This window comes from Meleagris gallopavo, chromosome Z, assembly GCF_905368555.1.
Source record: "Meleagris gallopavo chromosome Z, MGAL_WU_HG_1.1, whole genome shotgun sequence".
Lineage (NCBI taxonomy): Eukaryota > Metazoa > Chordata > Aves > Galliformes > Phasianidae > Meleagris > Meleagris gallopavo.
In genome coordinates, this window is record NC_139435.1 from 13,974,595 (window position 1) to 13,997,019 (window position 22,425).

General features: G+C 38.3%; 1 protein-coding gene across 4 annotated transcripts; it reads right to left on the bottom strand.

The window, feature by feature from the left end:
* Window positions 1–22,424, bottom strand: PAIP1 (poly(A) binding protein interacting protein 1). 4 transcript variants are annotated; one of them, XM_085213336.1, is made up of 14 exons: window positions 22,174–22,424; window positions 21,925–22,032; window positions 20,984–21,079; window positions 18,542–18,717; window positions 15,431–15,619; window positions 12,430–12,542; window positions 10,505–10,616; window positions 9,129–9,254; window positions 7,606–7,712; window positions 6,776–6,877; window positions 6,410–6,527; window positions 6,226–6,280; window positions 5,508–5,601; window positions 1–1,506 (listed from the first exon to the last, which is right to left on the bottom strand). In XM_085213336.1, exons 2-14 carry the CDS (start codon window positions 21,953–21,955, stop codon window positions 1,413–1,415), a joined length of 1,413 nt encoding a protein of 470 aa, XP_085069462.1. In that variant the 5' UTR covers window positions 21,956–22,032; window positions 22,174–22,424; the 3' UTR covers window positions 1–1,412. The 4 variants fall into 4 exon arrangements, with proteins under 4 accessions (XP_085069462.1, XP_085069461.1, XP_085069464.1 ...); XM_085213335.1 differs by lacking the exons at window positions 20,984–21,079; window positions 21,925–22,032; window positions 22,174–22,424 and adding an exon at window positions 19,847–20,225; XM_085213338.1 differs by lacking the exons at window positions 6,776–6,877; window positions 20,984–21,079; window positions 21,925–22,032; window positions 22,174–22,424 and adding an exon at window positions 19,847–20,219 and having other exon boundaries at window positions 6,410–6,570; window positions 7,610–7,712.
* Between the last annotated feature and the right edge of the window lies 1 nt (window position 22,425).

Consider the following 22,425-nt stretch of genomic DNA (forward strand, 5'->3'; position numbering starts at 1 on the left):
TAACAAAGGAAACAAAGCTAGTTAAATTTTATTTTCCAAAACTCCAACCTAAATGAATGTTTAATAAACACCCAGAAAACAGTGCTCACTGTATTAGCAGACGCACAAGTCATTTAACCAAATGTATTACAGTGAAATGTTAACAGAATTATTTACATGCATATTTACAACAACATGTTCTTTACAGTAGCTACTTTTTGGAAACTATTTCCTTTTTTTTTTTCTTTTTTTTTGTGTGTACGTGTGTGTGTGTGTATGTGTGTGTATTTGTGTAGTAAGGGATTCTACTTAGTCTAACCAGAAACAGATAACAAGAAACAGTACAACTGAGTTTGGCAACAACACCAACAATGGAATATTATAGACTAACATGATTATATTAAGTCAAAAAAGCGCAGTCAGTTTCAGAATGTTAACATTTATGAAATACATGAACATACTCAAACTACAAAATTAAGACAACTTATATAAAATAATTAGAAGAATGGAGAAAATTACAAGTGTTGCCAGAAGATTAGACATGTTAGATACATTCAAAAATATATCGAGCACTGCACATACTCTTGAGGAGCACTGGTTAAACCATAACTATATTCATGTAGTCTTGAAGAACACGGCAAATTATTTAAAGGATAGTTTTTGCTTGTAAAAGTTAGAAATAAGCTTATCTGAACCACAGATCTTGAAAGCACCTGACTTATAAAATACAGCTTAGTTTTTCACAATATCCCCATATTTCATGTTAATGTGTCCAGACTTCACGCAAAAGTGTAGAGGAAAGAGGGAAGAAACAAAGAAAAAAAGGTGTATATATATATATATGTATATATATATATAGATATCCCCACAAAACAACCCACAAAACACAAGATCTTCACAAACTACTTCTCATGATTCCATGATTGAGATCTAGAGATAATCTGTATTTGGATCATACTCTCCTTAGCAATAAAAAAAGAAAAGCAACAAAACAAACAAAATCAACAAAAAAAGGATAGCTTGCATATGATAAAAGAGATGGGAGAGTTCTACTGCATATTAGAAGCAAGCAATTAAAAGATCAAACTCTTCTCCTTTCTCCCACAAGAGAAATTTCATGGGACAGTTCCGCTTTAGTTAAAATTTAATTTCCATTACGATATTTTTAAGATGAATTTTTATTGCAGCCAAAACATTGTTCGTATACCTGTACATAAAATAAACTATGATATATACAGAACATTTTAAGATACAGGGCATATGATTACAATTTTTGGCAGATTCTGTTTAACAAAAGTGAAACTGTATCTTCAGTTGTTGGAGAAACTCAACTTTCTTATTTTGGTACAAATGTTTCAATTTATGCATCCCCTTACACTCTAACCATACCTAAACTGCTTTAACAAACATATTTAATATTTATGTGTAACTTCTCACTGTTTTCTCCCATGTTCTGATTCTAGACAGAATTTTTCATACGCTTCTTCAATTTCTGGATCCATCTCATCATCAATGTCATCAAAATATCTACAAAATAACACAACACCAAAAGTAAGCTTAAGTATACATTTTCAGCAACAGTATGTTGGTGAAATATTTATATAGATGTCAAGAATAAATCAGACCTTTACAAATAGTTGTTAACTGTAACATTAATTAAAAGGGGATGAAGAGGAAAAAAAACAATGGCATGGAGAGTAAATAAAAGCCTCTAAGCAGCACAGACAGGTACAAATCATTACATTGTTTGACACCATTTTAGATCATATCATGTTGCCTACTAGGTTAAAGAAGTATCTTGGATGACAGAAAAAGTGGGTAATACAATTTAAAACAACTTTTTTCCAAAATTTCACAATGAATTTGTGCTAATCTTTTTGAAAAAAAGGTTAATTAGCATCATCTTCAGTTAGTCAATGTCCTAGTTCAAACAGTACATCAACTATCACGTTTGGATGTGAGCTGGAAAAAGTTATTATATGGACAACCTATATTCCGAATTGCTGATACACATAAGAAGGCACTCTTAATTCATCTCTTTTGCATTTGTATTATAGTACCTTTTATTAAATCATATCCTGCCCCCCTTTTTTTTTTCTTCTCCAGGAAAGACCTGTCATAAAGACTGGATTCCGTTAATAATAATCAGTATTGCAAAGAGTGAAGACTAACACAGAATTTCAAAACAGCACTGAAAACTGATGGGGATCACTTAACAGCTTTCATTCTCCCCACAGCTAGCAGGAAGACCATGGAACACAGTCTCCTGGAAGATATGTGAAGTTACATGTGAGCTGAGGAGGTGATCTGAGACAGCCATCACAGCTTCACCAAGGGCAGATCACGCCTGATCAATGTGGTGGCCTTCTATAATCATGGCATCAGCAGACAAAGCAAGGGCAACTGACACTGCCTCCCCCTAGACTTCTGCAAGGCATTTGATATGGTCCCACAAGATACCCTTATCTCTAAATTGGAAAGAGATAGATTTGAAGGGTAGGCTATCCAGTGGAAAACGAACTGATGGGATGGTCGTAGCCAGAAGGTTGTGGTCAATGGCTTTCCAGGTGGAGGCCAGTAATGAGTGGTCTCCCTCAGGAATCTGCTTTGGGAGTGGTGCTCTTCAGCATCTTGATCAGTTACACACACAGTGGGATTCTGTGCAAGTCTTCACATGAATCACAGAATCACAGAAAGAGCAAGGTTGGAAAAGACCTACAAGATCATCCAGTGCAACCATCCACCTATCCCCAATAGTTCTCACTAAACCATGTCCCTCAACACAAAATCCAAACGTTCCTTAAGGAAGAGCTGTCACTCAAAAGGACCTTGACAAGCTTGAGAAGTGGGATTCGATGCAAAGAGTTGCACTTGGGTCAGGGCAATCCCAGACATGTACAGCCTGGAAGAACTAACTGATAGTGGCCCTGCAGAGACAGGCTTGGGGGTTCTAGTGGACAGAAAAAGGGATACAAGCCAGCATTGCGTGCTTGCGGCTGGAAGGCCAACTGCATCCTAAGCTGCATTGAGGAGCTTGAGTAAGCGCTCGGGTAATTTGCAGATAACACCAAGTTGGAAGGAAGTCCTGCATTCAGTTTTGGTTTCCTAACTACAAGAAAGATATTAAGGCCTGGGAACGTGTCCAGAGAAAGATATGAACGCTGTGAAGGGTCTTCTGAGGAGCAGCTGAAGGATCTGGGATTGTTTAGTCTGGAGGAGGTGCAGGGGAGACCTTATCAATGGAAAGCTGACTGTAGCAGGGTTGAGATCAGCATCTCCTCCCAAGTAACTCGTAACAGGATGAGAGGTAATGGCCTTAAGTTGCACCTGGGGAAGCTCAAATTGGATATTTGGAAAAGCTTCTTCTGAGCGGTCAGGAAGGAGAACAGGCTTCCCAGGAAGTCTTCCCAACTTTCTGCTGTCCCTGGAGGTTTTCAAAAGCAAGGTAGCTGTTGCCACTAAGGAACATACTTTAATGGGCATGATGGTGAGGAGATGATTATTGGACTAGATGATCTTAGTGGTCTTTTCCAACCTCAGTGGTTCTATAAAAATGATTCTACAAAAAGAGAGGTGCTCAGCAGAGGGAGGTGATTATTCCCTTCTAGTCTGCCCTTGTAAGGCCCCACCCACAGTACTGTGTTCAGGCCTAAGGCCCTCAGAACAAGAAGTATGTGGAGCTGTTGGAGCACATCCAGAGGAGGCCACAAAGATGATCAGATGCCTGGACTACCTGTCCTTTGAAAAAAATTAAGGGAGGTGGACTTATTCAGCTTGTAGGAGATGCAGCTTCAGGGAGACCATATTGCTCAAGAGGGAGCTATAAACAGGAGGAAGACCAACTTTTTACATGCTTTGATAGTACAGAACAAGAGGAAATGGTTTTAAACTAAAATGATAGAGATTTACATCGGATAGTATGAGAAAATTCTTTACTTGGAGGGTGGTGAGGCACAAGAACAGGCTGCCCAGAGAAGTTTTGGATGCTCCATCCCTGGAGGAGTTCAAGGCCAGGTTGGTTGGGACCCTGGGCAGCCGGAGGTACTGGATGGCAATCCTGCTTATGGCAGAGGAGTTGGACTAGTTTATCTTTAAGGTCCCTTCCGACCCAAGCCATTCTGTGTATGATAGGATGGGTATGTAATTCTTAAAAAGTCAGCAGCTAATGACTCTCAGCAAGTGTGCAGTTGTTTGAAGTTATCATCTTCTGTGCATGAGTTCCAAAGAAGGAAATCACATATCTTCATAGAATCATAGAATGGCCTGGGTTGAAAAGGACCACAAAGATCATCTAGTTTCAAGCGCCCTGCTATGTGCAGGGTCGCCAACCACCAGACCAGGCTGCCCAGAGCCACATCCCAGCCTGGCCTCTTATCTGTACTGGAGCCAGAAATGTTAGGTTTCACACAAAATCACTGTCAGGGAAATATATATTAAAAAAAATTTCTTGAGCACTGTGCCTTAAAAAAAAAAAATCAGTCCTCTTTCTCTTGTAGTAGTGTAGATGCACAGATACCCCGTTTCCTTCATGAAAGCTGCAAGGAATAGCTGTCAGAGGATCAATACTATACACTTGCATAAGCTTTCCTTAAGCTTTCAGCAAAGATAGTTCTGAAGTCAGTTCTCATAGAGGCTGAGACAGTCTTCCACATTCAGATACGCTTTTTTTTAAAAAAAAAAAAAAAAGTGCTGTCTTCATTTTGCATTTAATTTGGTCTTACAAGCACATTAGTTCAAAAAGGTATTTTTACTTCAAATATTAGCCTGTTGATTCCTGATGGCATCTCTAATTTATGTTCATCCCGCAATTTCTGCAAGTATTCTCAGCTAGCTTCCATCCAAGTCTTTTAATTTACTAAGAAAAATATTGATCCAGGCCAGAACTCTTATCAAACACGAAGCTAACACTTTTTAGATTCAAATTTCTTTCAACAAGATGACTACAAAACTCAAGAGTAATTTCTTTTAGACCCTATTCTTTCTAGTGGCTTCCAATTAGGTTCTTATAAACCAATATCAGAAAATCAGACTATATTCTCATTTACTGCTTCCTCCTTTGCTATGAGGTTGCTTTTTGTGTTTTACAAAAATACTTAACAGCCATGTGACTGGGGAATACAATTTATGCTTAAGAGAAAAACTTAGCAACCTCCTCTGTGAAAGGCTGACTATTGTCATAATCTCTAGCTGTGACATATACACAACTCAGTGTATGTCAGCTCAGGCTGCCTCACAATGCTTGAAGCTCAGTTGCTTCCCTTTTTTTAATGCTGAAAAAAACACAAGCAAAGTTTGCACCTGTTCAGAAATAACTGAAACTTCATTACAATATTCAGAAGGATAAATATTTGTTTTGAACTTGTGTGATTACAATCCAACATATACCATAACAAATATTTAACTTCTATTGTAGGGTTGAGCAATAGTCATTATTTAATTTTTGTCAAGATGGCATTATTAAGTTTGCAGTAAGAACAACTAGTATCTAGAAAGTTATCTTTAAGAAAGTTTTCTAGAAGTAAACATACAGATCTCCAGCTCCTGATAAATCTGTTCCGTTCTCTTCATAATCTGGGAACCAATCCTCTCTTTCAAGCAGCTCTTGGTATTCTTCTTGGTAATCTGACATAGTAAAAAACCAGATGGAGATATATACAGTGAGATTAGTCCTTTAAATTAACAATTATCTACACAGTTTGAAAGTAGCTTATTTAATGAAACCATAAATGGAATGAAACAGTAGGGAAAAAAAAAATCTAGTACAGCGTTTTTTCAGGACATCAACCAAACAAAGAATAATAGCCATCATCCCACAGAACTGTAAAGGTAGTCACAGATACCTTCATCTCAAATGACACCATACTATGCTGTATCCAGATGTTAGAAAACAAGTGCTAGACAGTAAGGGACATAATTTAGTGAACTGATGATCTAGAAGATCTTTTCCAATCCAGCAATGATTCCATGATTCTAACAGTGTATAAAACTAAGTTTTCTGGCCTTAAAAGAGACCAAGTGTTGAGGAATACTTTGAACTAAAATACATATCCTTGATTTCAAATATCTTCAGTTTCTAAACCCTGAGTAAGGGATGTTTTGTACAATTCAAAGCCAGAAATTCATACATAATTTTGCCTTTTAAATTTCAAGAGTTTCAGATATTTTACAAAGAACTTCATGTGTACTTAGGCAAGACTACAATTAATTACAACTTATTAAAGAAGGTATACATTAAACAGGATGTACCTGGATCTGCTGCAGTGAAAGGAATGCCATCAGAAGTGTAAAATGTTGGCTCATTCTACGGATAAAGTTACAGAAAAAAATCACATACATTCAAAGAAGCAGTTGTTTGAAGTTTTTAGCAATATAGATGTCTATGAATCAAATTAAATTCTTGTTAAATTAAGGAACTGAAGTACATTCTTACCATAAAATAGTTTGGATCATTTTCAGGAGTAGCTTCTGTATGTGAAGAAGTTCCAAGAACTCTACCCCAGTTACTTGATCGCAGTTCTACTAGTTTCAGAAGCATATGTTTCACATCTCTGGTAATACCAAACAGGAACACCATAGAAGTTAGAATGTTCTCTTGCTAAGCAAGGAAATGGGCATCTGTTATCCTACAAATACTAGATGGATACCTCACAGAATAAGCTCCAAAAATAACCAAAAATTTGTTCCAACCTACAAGTAATTTTGAGTCTTCTCCCCATTCCCTGCCCCTCATCCCTCCCCGCTCCCACCCCCCCCCAGCAAATCTAAATACTCTGTATGTCAATTAAGAGGTACTCACTCTCTCCACTTCCTCTGTGTTGATGTAGGAGTCCATATTAAATAGAAACTGCTATAGTTTTTCTCAATATAACAAATCTGCAACACAACTAGTGTAACACATCTTCTTGTAAAAGGATAATATAGTGGGGAGAACAGAGAGGAGGGTGGGTGAACGATAATCAAACATCTAGTTTAGGCTTCTGAATTTAGCCCCCTACTTCAAACTGAAATTCTGTACTCAATGGGGCAAAATTAAGGTCTCCAATATATTAAGTATCACCTCTCCTTACTTCCCTAAAATAAGAGAAGTTGTTTTCTTCTTTGAAGAAAGTTCACGGAGAAGAGTTCTTACTGAGAGGGGAAAAAAGTATCTTCAGTTGTTTCCTCTACTTTCTGCAGCCTGTAGTAAGACCTTGCAAAAAACGTACGTCCAAGAAGGAAAAAAAAAGAACCTATACAATTGTATTCCATTTTATACCTTCAATTACAGTGATTTAAATACCATATTTAAGGCTTAAATTCTGGTTTAAAAGTATGAATGAGGAGGTATCATCATCATTACACTGATACTTGCTTTTAAAGCCTAAAGCACTTAAGAGAGATTTCAAGACATAAATGTCATTAATCACATCTATTAAGATAGAGAATAAAAACAAACAAAAAAATCCCAAGACTAGCAGTTGAAAAATACTACATACTAGTTACAAAGTTACCCAAAAAGACCTCAATTTTGGTGAACGAAAGTTTTTTAGTGAAGGCATGTTTTGGACATGTTCAGTACTCTTGAGGATTTTCAAGCTTTTCTGTTTAGTAAAACAAACCAAACAAGGAACAAATTTATCTTTTCACCTGCTACAATTTGCATCCAATACAACATTTTCAATTCTCTGAATCACTTCAGTCATATCATCCTTTCCTTTTTCTTTCCAAGCATCTTCTAAAACTGAGCCTGTCAACTAAAGACAAGGGATGAGTACATCTTTTTAAAAAGCAAATTACTGAAAACTTTAAGAAACTGTCAACATAATAGGTTCTGTAACATTCAGATAATAAAGTAGGATTTGATATATGATAGAACATTTTGCTGAAACAAACAAACAAACAAAAAAAACCCCAAGAAAACAAAAGTGGTAGATCTCAGTATTTTTCAAAACAGAAAGCATGCCCCAAACCCTACAATTTATTCAAGTTGAGTACTGTTTTCTCCCACAGCAAAAGTGGCAAAAGACCTGAGGGGATTGCTTACTCTTTGGCTTCAATTCTATTGCCCTTGTTTGCAGCCTTGCATTTTAATACTTTTCACTAGTATTTAACTTTTTTTTTAATTTGCTCAAGTTCATAATGCTATTAATCAAAAAGTACGCTTCATGTTACTGACAATGTAAGCCATAAAAGCCCATACACATTTCCTCTCATTTTGTGTAACTGACAATGTAAGGCATAAAAGCCCGTACACATTTCCTCTATTGCAGTTTGGTTTCCCTCATCACTCTCAAAGCTGAGATACATCTATTATCTCAGAAATAAAATGCTTTAAGCAAACATTTCCTTATCTATCAGGGATTTTAAAAGTAATATTCTTCCACTTATCCAAAACCGCTCCATTTTCTCTTCCCAACCGTCAAGCACTTAAAAAAAGAAAAGGAAGCAAAAATTCTCATCTTTCTGATGATAAGGATTCCATAAAACATGCTGCATTCACTCTATGCATTACAGAAGCTCAATCCACTGACTTTATGCAATGCGTTTCTCTTTTGAGGTATTCAGCTCAACCATTCACAGGGCATAGAAAAACATCACATCGAAGATACCCAAAAATGACAGTTACTCAACTCCACTGATGTTTATGCTGAATAGAAAACTAACCTCTCTCCTGTCACCCAACCAATTCTGAACTTCTACTTACCCATGATAGTAAATCTCTCTATATCACATCACTGGTCTGTAAAAGGAATTGTGATATGATACCTCTGCTAGCCTAGATATCAAATCTGTTACCAAGGAATACATCTGGCCTCTGGCATGAAGACATAGGTTTTCCCTTGACTTTTCTTTCACTTTCCCTGCTTTTTTTTTCTCCTATTTTCTCTCTCTCTCTCTCTCTCTCTCTCTCTCTCTTTCTCTCTCTCTCCATTCCAGCCCCCCACTTGGATTCAACAGTAGGAACCATAGATGACCGGATGTCGTTCTCTTCACTTCCCATTATATGCACCCTATATACTTACCCCATATGAAGAAAAATCAAAGCATCCAAATATTTGTATTTCAACTACAGTATGATGTATACACAATTACATAAAGAAACAGTGCCGATGAATTTTGTCCTTACTTACAAAATTTCTTTTTTTTTTTTCATTTACAACTACTCTCACCTTCAGCAGCTTCACAGCACATATCAAATTACTGTCCACAGGATTAGAGAAAAGCGCATTTAGTAATTCTCGAAGGCCTTCTTGAAGAATTTCGGCTCGTGTTACCTGTCCCCTTGTTCCCTTAATCTGCAAGACATTAACAAAATATTTAAAAGACTTAAGTTTCAGAAATTAGTTATATTTTCTCTCTTAAATGCTGTGTGATTAACACAGTTAATTACTTGGTAATTAATGTAGTTTAACTCTTCAGTTGGAAGAATTCACCAACTAGCACAACTATTTTAGAACACAGACTGAAAGATATTCTTACAAATCTAACCTAAGCATAAGAATGCATTTCTAGCTTTCTCTTTTTTGTTACTAAATTAATGAGAAAAAATGCAAGATGCTTGGCAAATAGTCTGCATCATCCTAAACTCTTGGAATCTCAGGTTCTTCCTACAGCTGTAATAACTTACTTCTGTAAGGCATTCTTCATGTATTTTAAAATTATAGAAAATTGTTTAAAAATAAGGGGGGGTAACTCCACAAAACTGGACAGCTCCCTCTTCCCCCATACTTCCTGTAAAGATTCCTTTTTACTTCCAGAAAGCAAGAAGTATATTTCAAAGCCCACTTGTGTACAAAAATGGAAGAATTGAAGAATTGTTTTCTTTCCTCGTGATAGAACAACATTTTTATAGCATCTCATTAGATCATCTTTGAAATACTCCAGTAAAAAAAAAAAAAACAAAAAAACTGTCAAGCATATTACAGAAGCTGATGACTTTGCTGAACTCACAGGTGTAAGAGTCAAGTAAGGTTTTCTTGTACAAAAAAATATGAATGTATGCACTACAGATAGAAAAAACTGATCTAAAGAAAAGACTAGGTGCTTCATGGATAAGCCAAGGATTCAAACCTTAAGAAGAAATCCCAATAAAGCTCTCCATTTCTAATTGCTCATTTTGAAATCCCCATCCCTTCTTCAAGCATTTAATAGCTCCAGCCAGTGGCCGAATCTGCTTTTGATAGATTTTAACATCTGAAGGCTTTGCAAAAGGAAAGAAAATATTAAAAAACTTCATTCCAAATTTTCCAACAAAAAAATGGGTAAGATCAGACAAGTTTTAGGAAAGGTAGTCTATGGTTGGTTCTTTTAATGAACTCTTTTGCTTTTTTTAAAAAAGGTGTCTTTATACACTTTTTTTCTTTCGATGATCCTGCCTATTTTTGCTTGTTTCTTTGTCACACAAAATGTTCTAAATTTTTTGGCTTATTCACTTCTACATAAAAAAGCAACAAACAATACTTCAAACGATGCCTTTCATTTCAGTATTTGCTTAAACACAACAAAAATTAATGAAGAACCATGTGAAAAATAACTTTCTTCCTACCTCTAGGTTAAGGTAAAGTTCACCTAAGAACAATACAAAGGCATGAAATTGTTTTTGAGTAGCCTCATCTCCTTTTGCAGCTTCATCTCTGTTTTCAAACTCTGCTTGACACCTGAAAACATTAAACAAAATCACATTACTATTGTCTGTAAGCACCCCAACACATACAATGTGCCACTGATCTAGTACTAAGTGGTAAGAACTTATGAACTGTGATAAAACTGTTCCATGTTCAATCTTGGAAAGCATGATTTTTGAAGGAAATGAAAGGACTTCACAAAGGCAAAAGGTTTTTTTGTCCTCAGTAAATAACTATGATGAGGTGATTGCGGTTTCAAGCACTGAGATATTGAAGACAAAAATACACCTAATACAATATGAATGCAAGTTTAACACAGGTATCTAAATGTTAACAGAAATACAAGAGGTACTGAAATGCTTCTTGCCATTTTAGTAGTGCTCACATTGCCATGTATGCCTTTACACTTACTTGATAAATTCTTTATGCCACAATTTTAAATGACAGCTATGCGTAACTTAGTTATAGCTGGTGTAAGCTGAATACATTTAATAGCATTTATAACTAGAGGTAATACGGCAGGACACAATATTTTAGTCTTTGATCAGCGTGTCAAGGATAGCACTAGTTTACACAGCAGCTTAAAACCAGTTCAGAATAAAAGGAAAACATGACAACCTCCAATGTATTCTCAATACCTATGCACTGAGATTAAGAAATGGACTGGGAAATGTTTGAGAAAACTGAACAATTTTAGGAGTTGAGATATCACATTTTACGTATAAATTTAGGCTGAGAAAGAGAATATGTATTCATATAGTTAGCCTTTTCATCCTCACTCCATCCCAATTTCATCCATAGTAGATGCAAAAGCATAAGCAACCTCAAATTTGCATTTTTAGGGTGCTAATTTTATCACCGGGTTGGTTTTAAAACCAACAATCGCTATTACCAGGGATTTCCTTCATTATACTATTCATTTAAGAAACAATTCAAACTGTTCAATTAAGACAAGATAAAAATGATGATTTGTAGTGTCACCAGGAAGAAAAGGTTATCTCCTTTGCAACAAGGACAACAACGAAGTATTTTCAGCTTTTCCATAAGGTACTGCTCCCGATTTCAAGAAATTCATTTTGATGATCTTTAAAGCTTACTATGCTTTTGCTTGTAAATATCCATGTACTAAGTGAAACTTTTAAATTAAGCCTTATACTTAAAAAGCCAGAAGTCCTTAAAGAGAAAAGGATTATTTTTAAACACTCCTGAAGTAAAACGTATTAATCCTTCAAATGTCATACACTATGATTTTAAAGGAGACACATTCACTTAAAAGATGTTGCATCATGTGATCTACAACGTCTAATCATTGAACTGTAATCCCCCAGATTTCTGAAAACTGCGGATCATTCTGCATTTTATGCATCTATTTAATGTATGTAAAGTGACCTAGCTGATCAATGAACAAGCTTTACACAGCAAAAGCAACTTAGATGATCAATGAAAAATCTTTACACAGCAAGTTCAGCCAGTTAAGTAATTCAGGGAAAAAAACCAAGTCCCAGTAAGAGTCAAAGAACAAGGACAGGACAAAGAAAGTCGGTATACTTACGTAAATTTTTAGGATACTTTTGAAGTTGACTAGCTTTCAAATTCACTCTATAATTTGGTACTGAGTTCAAAAAAGAGAACCTGAACTGAGTCCTGTTCTTGTATTAAAACAATAAAGTGTGTATATATTCAATATCCAGTATGTACCTCTGCCTCAATAGCTCTCAATTTAAAATCTTTCTATTTTAAATACATACTTCTTTGGATGCTAATTTAAGAATTACATACAAAAGAAGACAACACATAACTCAGTCACAGGAGGTAATAGGTCTTAAAAGGACACACTGATACTCACCTTTTAAGTAACAACTGTCGGAAGTTCCCACTTTGTGGACTAATGGTTAGACAGTGAGACAAATAGTTACATAACCTTGCTCCCGTGTAGGAAAAGTTTGGAACAGATGTGGCCTTTCAAAATAAAAGTGAACAAACAATTATTTGTACAGGTAATGATTAGGTTATTAGGAAATACCTTTAAAATAATTTTAGAAAATGATGTTTAACAACAGTTGATTGGATCACTGAGAAGATTAATTATTATTATTTGGTGCATTAATTTTCAACACTTTGCTATGTGCATTTCAGAACACAAACATTCACTACAGATGATTCTGTGGCTTTTCACCATGAGTATTCAACTCTAGTTTTCCACTGTAACCTATTCCGGAAAGTGTCTAAAACTTACTTACAAGCTGTTTATAAAAAAAGGTAAAATAAATCCAAAGAGGGCATTAAGACTACTTCAGGGACATGCACTTTTTCAAAGAGCAAGGAATGATTAAACAAAAATAATCCCACACAAATGCAATTTCAGAGCTATCTGTTCCAGAATCTACATTTGGCAGTAGAGTATGCCTAGGGAAAGAGTACAACATGACAAGGAATGTTATATACGTAAATGAATTAGGAAGAACAGAGGGAAGTAGATGATTAATCTTTATAGATTGCCTGAGATACCTGACCCTCAAAAGAAGGGAGAACTGCACAGGATTTCTTTCCTCTTCCTTCATTTTAGCCTTTTCCTTAAATAGATCTACTATCTACAGATCTTCTCAACTGAATTTAATTAGTATCACTGAAGCACATACATACAAAAGCACTTTGGCAATGTAATAAAAATTTTGCGATAAGTTAGGACTAGTATCGAAACATGAAACAAAAACACACTGGGATGAATTTCACTTCCCACATAAACTTATGTTTCAGATTGTTACACTCAGCAATTTTCAGTTGACAAAGCAACAGCCAACCACAATACCAGACCTCTTCTAAACTAGGAGATGAGGTGACAAAATTAAAGGTTTGCATTAAATGTGAGTCAGTTTATTTAATGCATACAAATGTTTGTTATTTAGATGAATTTTTTTTTTCTTTCAGTAAAATTATACTGAATACTTTTGTTGTTTATTCAATGTCAGCCAGGTACTCAAATAGAGGATGAGAAAAAGATACTGCCAAACACAGTACTCATTTGGCAGTTGTATAAGAAAACTGTATGATAATAAAAAACTCAAGACTGAGTCCTGTATGAAAACCAACCAGTCATGCAGCTTCTACATAGTCCAGAATATTTCAGAGTAAAAATTCTGCAAGTATCTGCACTTAGATGAGGAATATAAGAGTTGCTCATGTTCTTCAAGTGTTTGAAAGCAATCAACTCAGCGAAGTGGGAGACACCCAGTGTAATTAATAGCAAGCCCCAGTGTGACTACATTCTCTGTAGCAAGCCCAAATGACAGGAACAACAGTTCATTTGCTTGGATTCAAGTGATTCAACTGTTCTCTCCAATGGCTTCCCCAATTAGTGCAGAGTTCAGTTTAAGGTCTCTGTCCTCATTTCCATGGCCATTAATGGGACTGGACCTAGTTACTATTAGACCAACAGTGAACAAAGCCTGTGAGTAAAAGTGTATTTCCTGAAGGGTGATATATACAGAGGTGACTAGTTAGTTGTTTAAGATTTCAAGTAATTAAAAGTAACTAAGCATTATGAAGAATATTAATTGTCCCCCTCTACTCAGCTCTTGTGAGGCCCCATCTGCAGTACTGCATCCAGGACTGGGGCCCTAAGCACAAGAAAGATGAGGAGGTCTAGGAACATGTCCAGAGGAGGGCCACTAAGATGATCAGAGGGCTGGAGTACCTCTCCTGTGAGGAAAACTTGAGGGAACTGGGCTTATTTAGCTTGGAGAAGAAGGGCTCCAGGGAGATCTCATTGTGGCCTTCCAATACTTGAATGGAGCATGTAAACAGGAGAGGGAATAACTGTTTACATGGGTTGACATTGATACTACAAGGGGGAATGGTTTAAAACTAAAATGGGAGACGTAGGTTAGATATTAGGAGGAAATTTTTCACTCAGATGGTGGTGACACACTGGAACAGGTTGCCCAAGGAGGCTGTGGATGCCCCATCCCTGGATGCATTCAAGGCCAGGCTGGAAGTGGCTCTGGCAGTCTGGTCTGGTGGTTGGTGTCCCACATTAGCACATAGCAGGGGGGCTGAATGATCTTTGTGGTCCTTTTTGACCCAGGGCACTCTATAATTCTATGAATATATTCTGTAGGAAAGAATCAAAACATATTACTCAGACGTGGCTTAAGACTTACTTTGATACCTGCTATGTAAATACAGCAACTCAAAGATGACTCCTTTAATTAAGCACTGCAACTGCAATTTAGCAAGTAACCTAGAAGATAAGGATACACCATAAAGGCAACTCAGAAATTGTAAACTTATCAATTAGTCAAGAGTAGAGGGGGACAATTCATATTCTTCATAATGCTTAGATACTTTTAACGGGTGGCTTCTACAGGACAAGAGCAAGATTTTCTAAAGTCTCTCACTACCTTAATGAATGAGCTTCAGACACAAGTGACTTGGCAAGCAAGAGGAGATTGAAGAAGCACGGCAAGTCCACCAACAACTGTCTGGTGATGATTAGGGAAATGTTACTGCCACAAGCCAGGGAAATCCATGCTGCCTGAAGCATCAGCTTTTCCAACAGCAAAAAAAAATAGGAGTCTTCTGCAAGAAATGAAGTCTGCTGCAGCTGCTGAGGGTGTGAAGAGCCTTGGCCAGAACATTCAGTACCTGCCTGTGTCCATGTAGATGTTTCTGAGCTCCAGCTCCAGTTGTTTAATTATAACTCGAGCTATCGTTACAGCGTATCAAGCAAAATCTTTAAAATGCTACACAGATACAATTACATAACAAATAACACTTTTATGCATATCTTGGACACTAAGTAACAAAAGGCATCCAATCCATGATATAAAACAGAATACACAAGCTACCTGCTGATAGATGAGATCAACAAGCTCTTGCAAAGCTTCATCTGTAATGACCCAGCCATTCAGCGTTTCAGCAAACTGCTCTATTTCAGTTTCAAAACAACCTGGGTGTTCAGTGAGATGGTTTAGGAAGCCTTGTACATATTCTGCCAAAGTCAGATAGCCACCATATCCATCTTCAAAGGAAGAATCCTATAGCAATGAAAAAATGTAATATTTAAAAAGAACCTAGAATTGTTACACTTGCCAGCTTCAGAAGCAACCATACTCTCCTTAGTTACCAGTAACTCCTGATGCTTGGCATGCGGGGTAACAATTCTTAGTACCTGGTTCACAAATATTTTTAGAGAGCATAAACATCAGTACTTCAGTAGTGCTATGAGAAGAACTAAGTAACATGCTTTTACAGAGACTAGGGTCTCTCAGACAAGCATGCCAATAAACTAAAAAAAGAAATAAAGAATAACACAAAACAAAGAACAACCAAATTACACAGTTTGCTAAAATGGATATAAGATCAACAAGCTAACGAGTAAGTATACCTTCTAAAAATAGAACTACCTAATTGAGACTCAAAACCCTTTCTTCCTGTGCACGCATACTCTGCTGCAGATAAATGAACTGTAGAAGGAAAAGTAACTGGAAATTGGAAACAAAATATTTTGCACTTACAGAGAGTGCCACTGTGCTCCAAAATAAGCAAGAGAGGGAGAAAATACAGAAATATAATAAATGCAGTAAAGTATTCCTATGCATAAACTTAGGCCAGGAAAACTGATTTTCTAAAGCTAGTGAAGCTGCATTTTTTTGGCAATGGATCAAAGATAAATAGTTCTGTTTAATTTCTTCTTAAGTGGTATTGCATTAATTTGCAGTTACTGAGTTAAAAAGCAGACAGTAAACACACCTGCTCCCTAAAGAAAGAAGGAGCAAGCACAATAATACTTAACCAGTGTTTATGCTCTCAGTGATGAAACAGAAGACTGCTAATTTTGTTCACTCAAAAATGAATTTAACATTTTAATACAGTTACGGGATGATTACAGTGCAAGTACATGAGAGCAATAGTATAGGAAGAATGTATTTTGTAATGTAACTAACTAGTAATAGCATATTTTAAAAACTGAAGATTTAGTTCAGTAACTTCTAGATTTAAGTCATATTTCTTACTGGCAGACTTTAAGGTTTAACAGGGAATACAGCACGCTATATCAACTAAATGAAAATAAAGCAAATTCCTTTTGGCTATTTTTAAATAGTAGCTGGCAAACAGAAGGCTGTACATTTACACATTTGCTACAAATTTATGATTCAAAGCCATGAAAGTCAAATAGAAGCTTTCCATTAATTTCAGTGATTTCTCAGTCTAATTCCTTCTCTTTATGTTATTATTCACAATGAAAAAGGATGTGCAACTCATCCGAAAATCAGCAGTTTGCCTCTCTTCTACTAGGAGTCAGTTCATAAACTTAAAGAACTAACAATGAACAGGCAAGGCAGACAGCAAATAACCCTCTGATTTACATAAATTTAAAAATCAGGAAGTTTATAGGGAAGATCCATTAGCCAAACCTGCTCTCAGGCTGTTTCAATTACTGGGCCAAATGCCATTTTCCCGTACCTAACATGTACTCACAACATTTCCATTCAGACACTTACAATTTATCATCAGTTTGATTTCTCTTCAGACTTTTTAGGAATAAGCCTTTTCTCCTTCAGATTACATACATATATCAAGCTTACAACAAAGTTAGTGAAAAATTAAGTATAAGAAATGTTGCATGTACAAGGTCACATATTTGAGTTGTTTGTATGAGGTGAAGGGGCACAGAAGCATCGCCTAACTGGAGATGAACAAAATGGCTGAATTATATATAGACACACATTGCTGTTACCATAATTTACTAAAACACAATAAACCAACAGATTATTCTTAAGAAAGTTAATGCTTAATAGCAAAAGCACTGCGTATTTTATAAGAGGAATGTGAATTTTCTGGTCTAGAAACTCCTGGGAACATTACAAAGGTGATTTGTAATTTGAGTTGCATTAATTCTAAGTCAAAGAAATCAAAGTTTCTCAAAACTTTGATTCCGATTTTAAAACGTGCGAGTAAAACCTGTGCAGAAACAAGATACTCTAAACTTACATGTTAATGCAGATTAACTGAGTTTATGAAGTTAATTCAGTATGAAAGATCACTATTCCATGCACAGTATACACTGATTAGGGTTTTATTAAAAGCTGGATCACTTATAATATATTCCTACAACATAGCAATGAGGAGCTCCCACATGCTTACATGCTTTTGCAGAATAGCTGAAAAGCAACATTGCTGGCCCCAGGAGTTAGCAATTATACACATGCAAATGCATGACAATCTAAATGGCAGTTCTGCATCTTGAAACTGAAATGTAGTATTCACAGAAAACGTGTAATGTACTGGGGCAAAGTAATACTCTTTCTCCTGTCTTAGCCATTAATTGAAGAGTGTTGCGTTGGCTTTTTGCTAACAGTTGTATATTGGCCATCAGCTCCAGTAGAGTCACTTTATTCAGTAACCTGGCAAAGCAGGTAATATCAAGCAACGTGATTTTGCTCATAAGAAAAAAAGAATTGAAAACACCTCTATGTTTAGTATCCAACTTGAGTTTTTTTTCTATTAATTATTCAAAATCTAATCTCAATGTAGTTGCTTATTATCACATCACTGTTTTCGTATATTTTTGAAGTTTAAGTTAAGCCTTCATCTTTGCTTCAAAAACTTGAGAAATCTGCATAAAAGCACAACTAAACTTTTTCTTAAAAAGCATTGTAGACATAAATGCAACGCAGGCAGACTCTGAAAAGATAGCTTATTCAGATGTTTATGGAATCAATGTCTGGTGTAATCAACAAGGAATGTGGTTATCTACTGCAAACTTCAGAAAAACACCCCACACTAACTCATGTACACCATAATACCCACCCACTATCATTATCACTACCTTGACTCAGGAGGTTATCATGTGAATTTCAGGAATTTTTTAGGCAAACATTGAAGACAGCCTTGAAGATCTCAAGAAGGCATAGAAGTAAATTGCAATAAGCTAAGAACAGAAGATTAACACTTACTGGAAAGTTCTGACTGAAGTTTGGGTTGTATCCTGATGGATAAAACTCAGGTGCTTTAACTGACAACTTTGACATTACCACAGGAGTCACAGCCATCTGAGGTTTTGCAACTTCTGGTCCAGCAGTAGGAAGTGAAATTCGTGATCCAGATGGAATTCTTGTCTGCTGCAGGTGCTCTGGAAAGGTTTTGTTAACAGCTTCTCTTAGACATTGCTTGATTGCTATGTGCTCTCATGTAATATGCAACTTTTTTGACCTTAAATACACTTTTACTTTAAGTATGCTTGAAAGTATGTACTCTATCTTATTTAGATATTTTTATTGCTTCTCTGAAATATAGGTAAAGTTTTCAATTTTGGAAATTCTGATGCCTTTCCACATTACACTCTGACTTCACATGACAGCGACAAAAAAAAGGACAGAAAAGGACAGAAGAGAAAAGGACAGAAGAGAAAAGGACAGAAGAGAAAAGGACAGAAGAGAAAAGAAAAAGAAGGACAACTCCCTCCCTCGCAAACACATTTTCTAAGGACTAATGAGAAACCAGTAAATCTACTTCTGGTATGCCTGCTTTCTTTGTGGATTTTTCAAAGATTTTAAATGCAAAAGAAAGATTTCAAAGATCAATAAACAGCAGATAACACTAATTTTTAACATATTCCTCAAAGCTATTATGTCCTTCTTGTATATAATTTGAAAAAACAAACAAAAAAAACCCCCAAGCATTAAAGTATCAAAATAATATTTTTAAAACCGTATTTTTGCATATTTCCAAATCTGCAAATTAGAGTAGCTCCTAAATTTATTGAAAAGGGAAGCTGATACCTGGACCTTAAAAATTAACCAATCAACAACGCCTCGGGCTGCATTTGCCTTGGGTTTATGTTTTCTCAAACCTGTAGGCCGGAGTTAAGACTTCTTCAACGCAAGGAAGGATGAGACCATCTGCGGTCGGATTAATAGACGGATAACACGCACGCACAGATGTGCGCGCACAAAAGGGGGGCAGGGGCATCGCGCTGAGGCTACGATGCAGCATTACGCCTTTCCCCGGGTGCAGGCCCATAACGCAGAAACGCGACAGGAGCGAGAGGTACAGGGACCTGGCCCCCTCCCGGCCAGGACCCGCCAGGAGCACGGGCCGCGGAACGCAGGCCCTCAATCCCGTCAGGCCGCGCCGTCCTCCCGGCCGAGCCCCGGTCTCGGCGGGACGGGGAAGGACGGGGAAGAGGGGCGAGCGCGGCCCTCTCGGCACCCGCGGCGCCGAGGTCCGGGGCGGGGGCCCGTCGCGTGGCGGCCCGGTACCTGCGCTTCCAGTGCCCAGCGGCGCCGTCCTCGGAGGCCGCAGGGGCTCCTGCTGGGGGAGGAAGCCGCTCATTTTGTTCTGCTGCTGATCGACCGCGCAGGGGCCGTGCGAACCGCCGCCTCCGGGGCAGGCCCCGCCGCCGCTCTCCGACGCGCCAGCGAGAACGCCGCCTCCGCGGCCCCGACCTCGACCGGCACCGGGAGCTCGGTCAAAATTCTCAGCCATGCTCGGCCCGGAAGGCTCAAGCGCTTCGAATGGGGCGGGGGATGCGAGCCGGAGCGGCGCGGCGCCGGGTCCCGCCTAGCCACGGCCCAAGCCCTCCACTTTCAGTTTCACCCCGCCCGCAACGCCCCCTGCCGGCCGCCAGCAGGCCGCACGTCGCCATAGCGACCCCGGCGCCGCCGCGGCGCCGCCCCGCAGCAGATGGCAGCGCGCCGAGAATGGCGCCGCTTGGCGGCCGGCCGCCTCGCCCGACACAGCTCTGTGGCGTTGGGCGGGCACCCGGCCCAGCGCGAGGCTGACCGCCGGCGGCCGACAAGCGCGGGTTTACCGTCCTAGCGGCCTGCACGGAGCGCTCCGGCAGCGCTTCAGAAATCTCGATTCAGAAATTATCGATTCCTACGGGCGCAGCGTGAGGCAGTACGACAGCAAACTGCACCTGCAAGCACCTCATTTGAAACGTCACACCACCACCCGAACAGACGGCTGTTTTCCTCAAAAACTGTGGCATGGGGAAAAGCTGCAGGCTGAACTAGAAGGTAAAATTTAGCCGACACAGTTAGGCCTCCAGTGTGACAATAAAACCATGTTGGTGAATGGTGAATTTTCGTGTATAATTTATACATCAGATGTGACAACAAACAAGTTTAGTTTTACAGCCTTCAATACCAGTAAGAACTCACTCTACAAGACAGGCTGTGAAATGCATTTTTCTTATATTATCTCATTAACTGCAAATGGTTCAATTCACACACCCCTTCACAACTTAATTCACCTATTTTTGTTCAGAGTCCTGCTCTGTTTGCTCTGAGTTTTGCACTCAGGGAGAGAACTGTGCACTGGGCTGTCCAGCATATGCTGCTGCTGACAGTGTTTGTAGTTTGGCTCCCAGAACAGCCCGACCCTGACCTTCCCACCTGGTGTTTCCAAAGCGCAATCCAAAGGTTCGCGTGCTGGTTCCAGCTCAGGTGATGATTCATGAAGATGAAAAACTTGCGAGTCCGTATGAAAACCTGCAAGAAATCAAAACAGTACTGTCCTGTATTCAAAATACAATTACTGTGACATCTCAGAAGGATGTCCCTATTTATTGTTACACCTTACTATTTTAAATGTAGGTTATAGAGTGTAAAGCACAGTTAGGATGTATTATTTCCCCAAGGTATGTGTTGGACTGATTTTTGTTGAGACAAACTTGGCCAGATACTAAAGGTGACACATTTAGAACTAACTGGGTACTTGGGAAAACTGATCCTATGCAACTACTGCTGAAAGCGAAGTCTGACAAAGAAATCAATTTACACTGAATGACTGAAACCAGAACAAACATTGGAAGTTTTGATGAGTTTTCAAAGCATTAGACTTCATTTTCGTAAATGACTGACAAAAACAGACATGAGCAGGATTGCCAAACTCTTACAGAAATTAGCTACTAAAACAACTACATTTATTCAGTGCTTTCGGGGTTTTTTTTTGTTTGCTTTTGTTATTGTTGTTATTTGTTTGTTTTTCAGTCCGGTTTTAAGGCCTGTGTGTGACCTCTGGTCACAGCTGGAAATCTGTCCTATTGGGAAGAGATAAAACCTTACATTAATGCGAAAAGAGAAAGTTGAGACTCTCAATCTTTGGTTTCAGAATGCAGAGGCTTTAAGAAACATAATAGTACAGGCACCACCACTGTTCAATGCACCAATCTTTCAGTAAAGCAAATCTCACGAATTAAGATATGTATCAGTGAGGAATTAATTCCTCGGGTTATCGTTACTATGTCAGACAGCTTTTCACCTTTGGTAACAAACGTGATTCTTAACAGATACTCCCTTCACTTTACTATGAGGAGCGTTTGGCAGCTACTTACACTGCAAAGCGGAATGTGATCCCAGGCTCATCTTTCCTTTACAGACACACAACCGAAATCTGCGTCAGAATGAGTGGGAATCCAAGTTTTCCTTCCCAAAGCAGAAATCTTAAAAAACAAAACAAAACAACAACAAAAAAAAAAACCACAAAAAACCAAACCAAAACTAATAATAACGAAAGCCAAAATTCTAATTCCCAAATACTACCCCGCAATCGTCAGCCTCTTTAAACAGTGCCCGCGAGGTACCTTGCCGCCGCGGTCAGCAGAGCCCAAGACGCAGAGGGCGCAGCAGCACGTCAGATAAGCTCTGAAGGGATTTTTTCACAGAAACGTGTTTCAAAACAGCCGTCCCGACGGCTGCGCCAACGGCCGCCACGGGGCCACCTCCGCGTCAGCGGGCTTCTCCTCAGAGCCGGGCGGGGCGGGGCGGGGCGGTGCGCGCGCCCTGGAACACCTCACTGCCACCCCGCGCCCGACTTCGGCGCGGTCACGTGACGC

Coding starts and splice junctions, on each gene's coding strand:
- PAIP1 (XM_085213335.1), bottom strand. CDS start 20,072: ATGGCTGAGAATTTTGACCGAGCTCCCGGTGCCGGTCGAGGTCGGGGC. Junction 18,718..19,846: donor GCTGGGCACTGGAAGCGCAG/GTACCGGGCCGC, acceptor AAACCTTTCCAG/AGCACCTGCAGCAGACAAGA. Junction 9,255..10,504: donor AACTTTACCTTAACCTAGAG/GTAGGAAGAAAG, acceptor AATGTCTTGCAG/ATTAAGGGAACAAGGGGACA.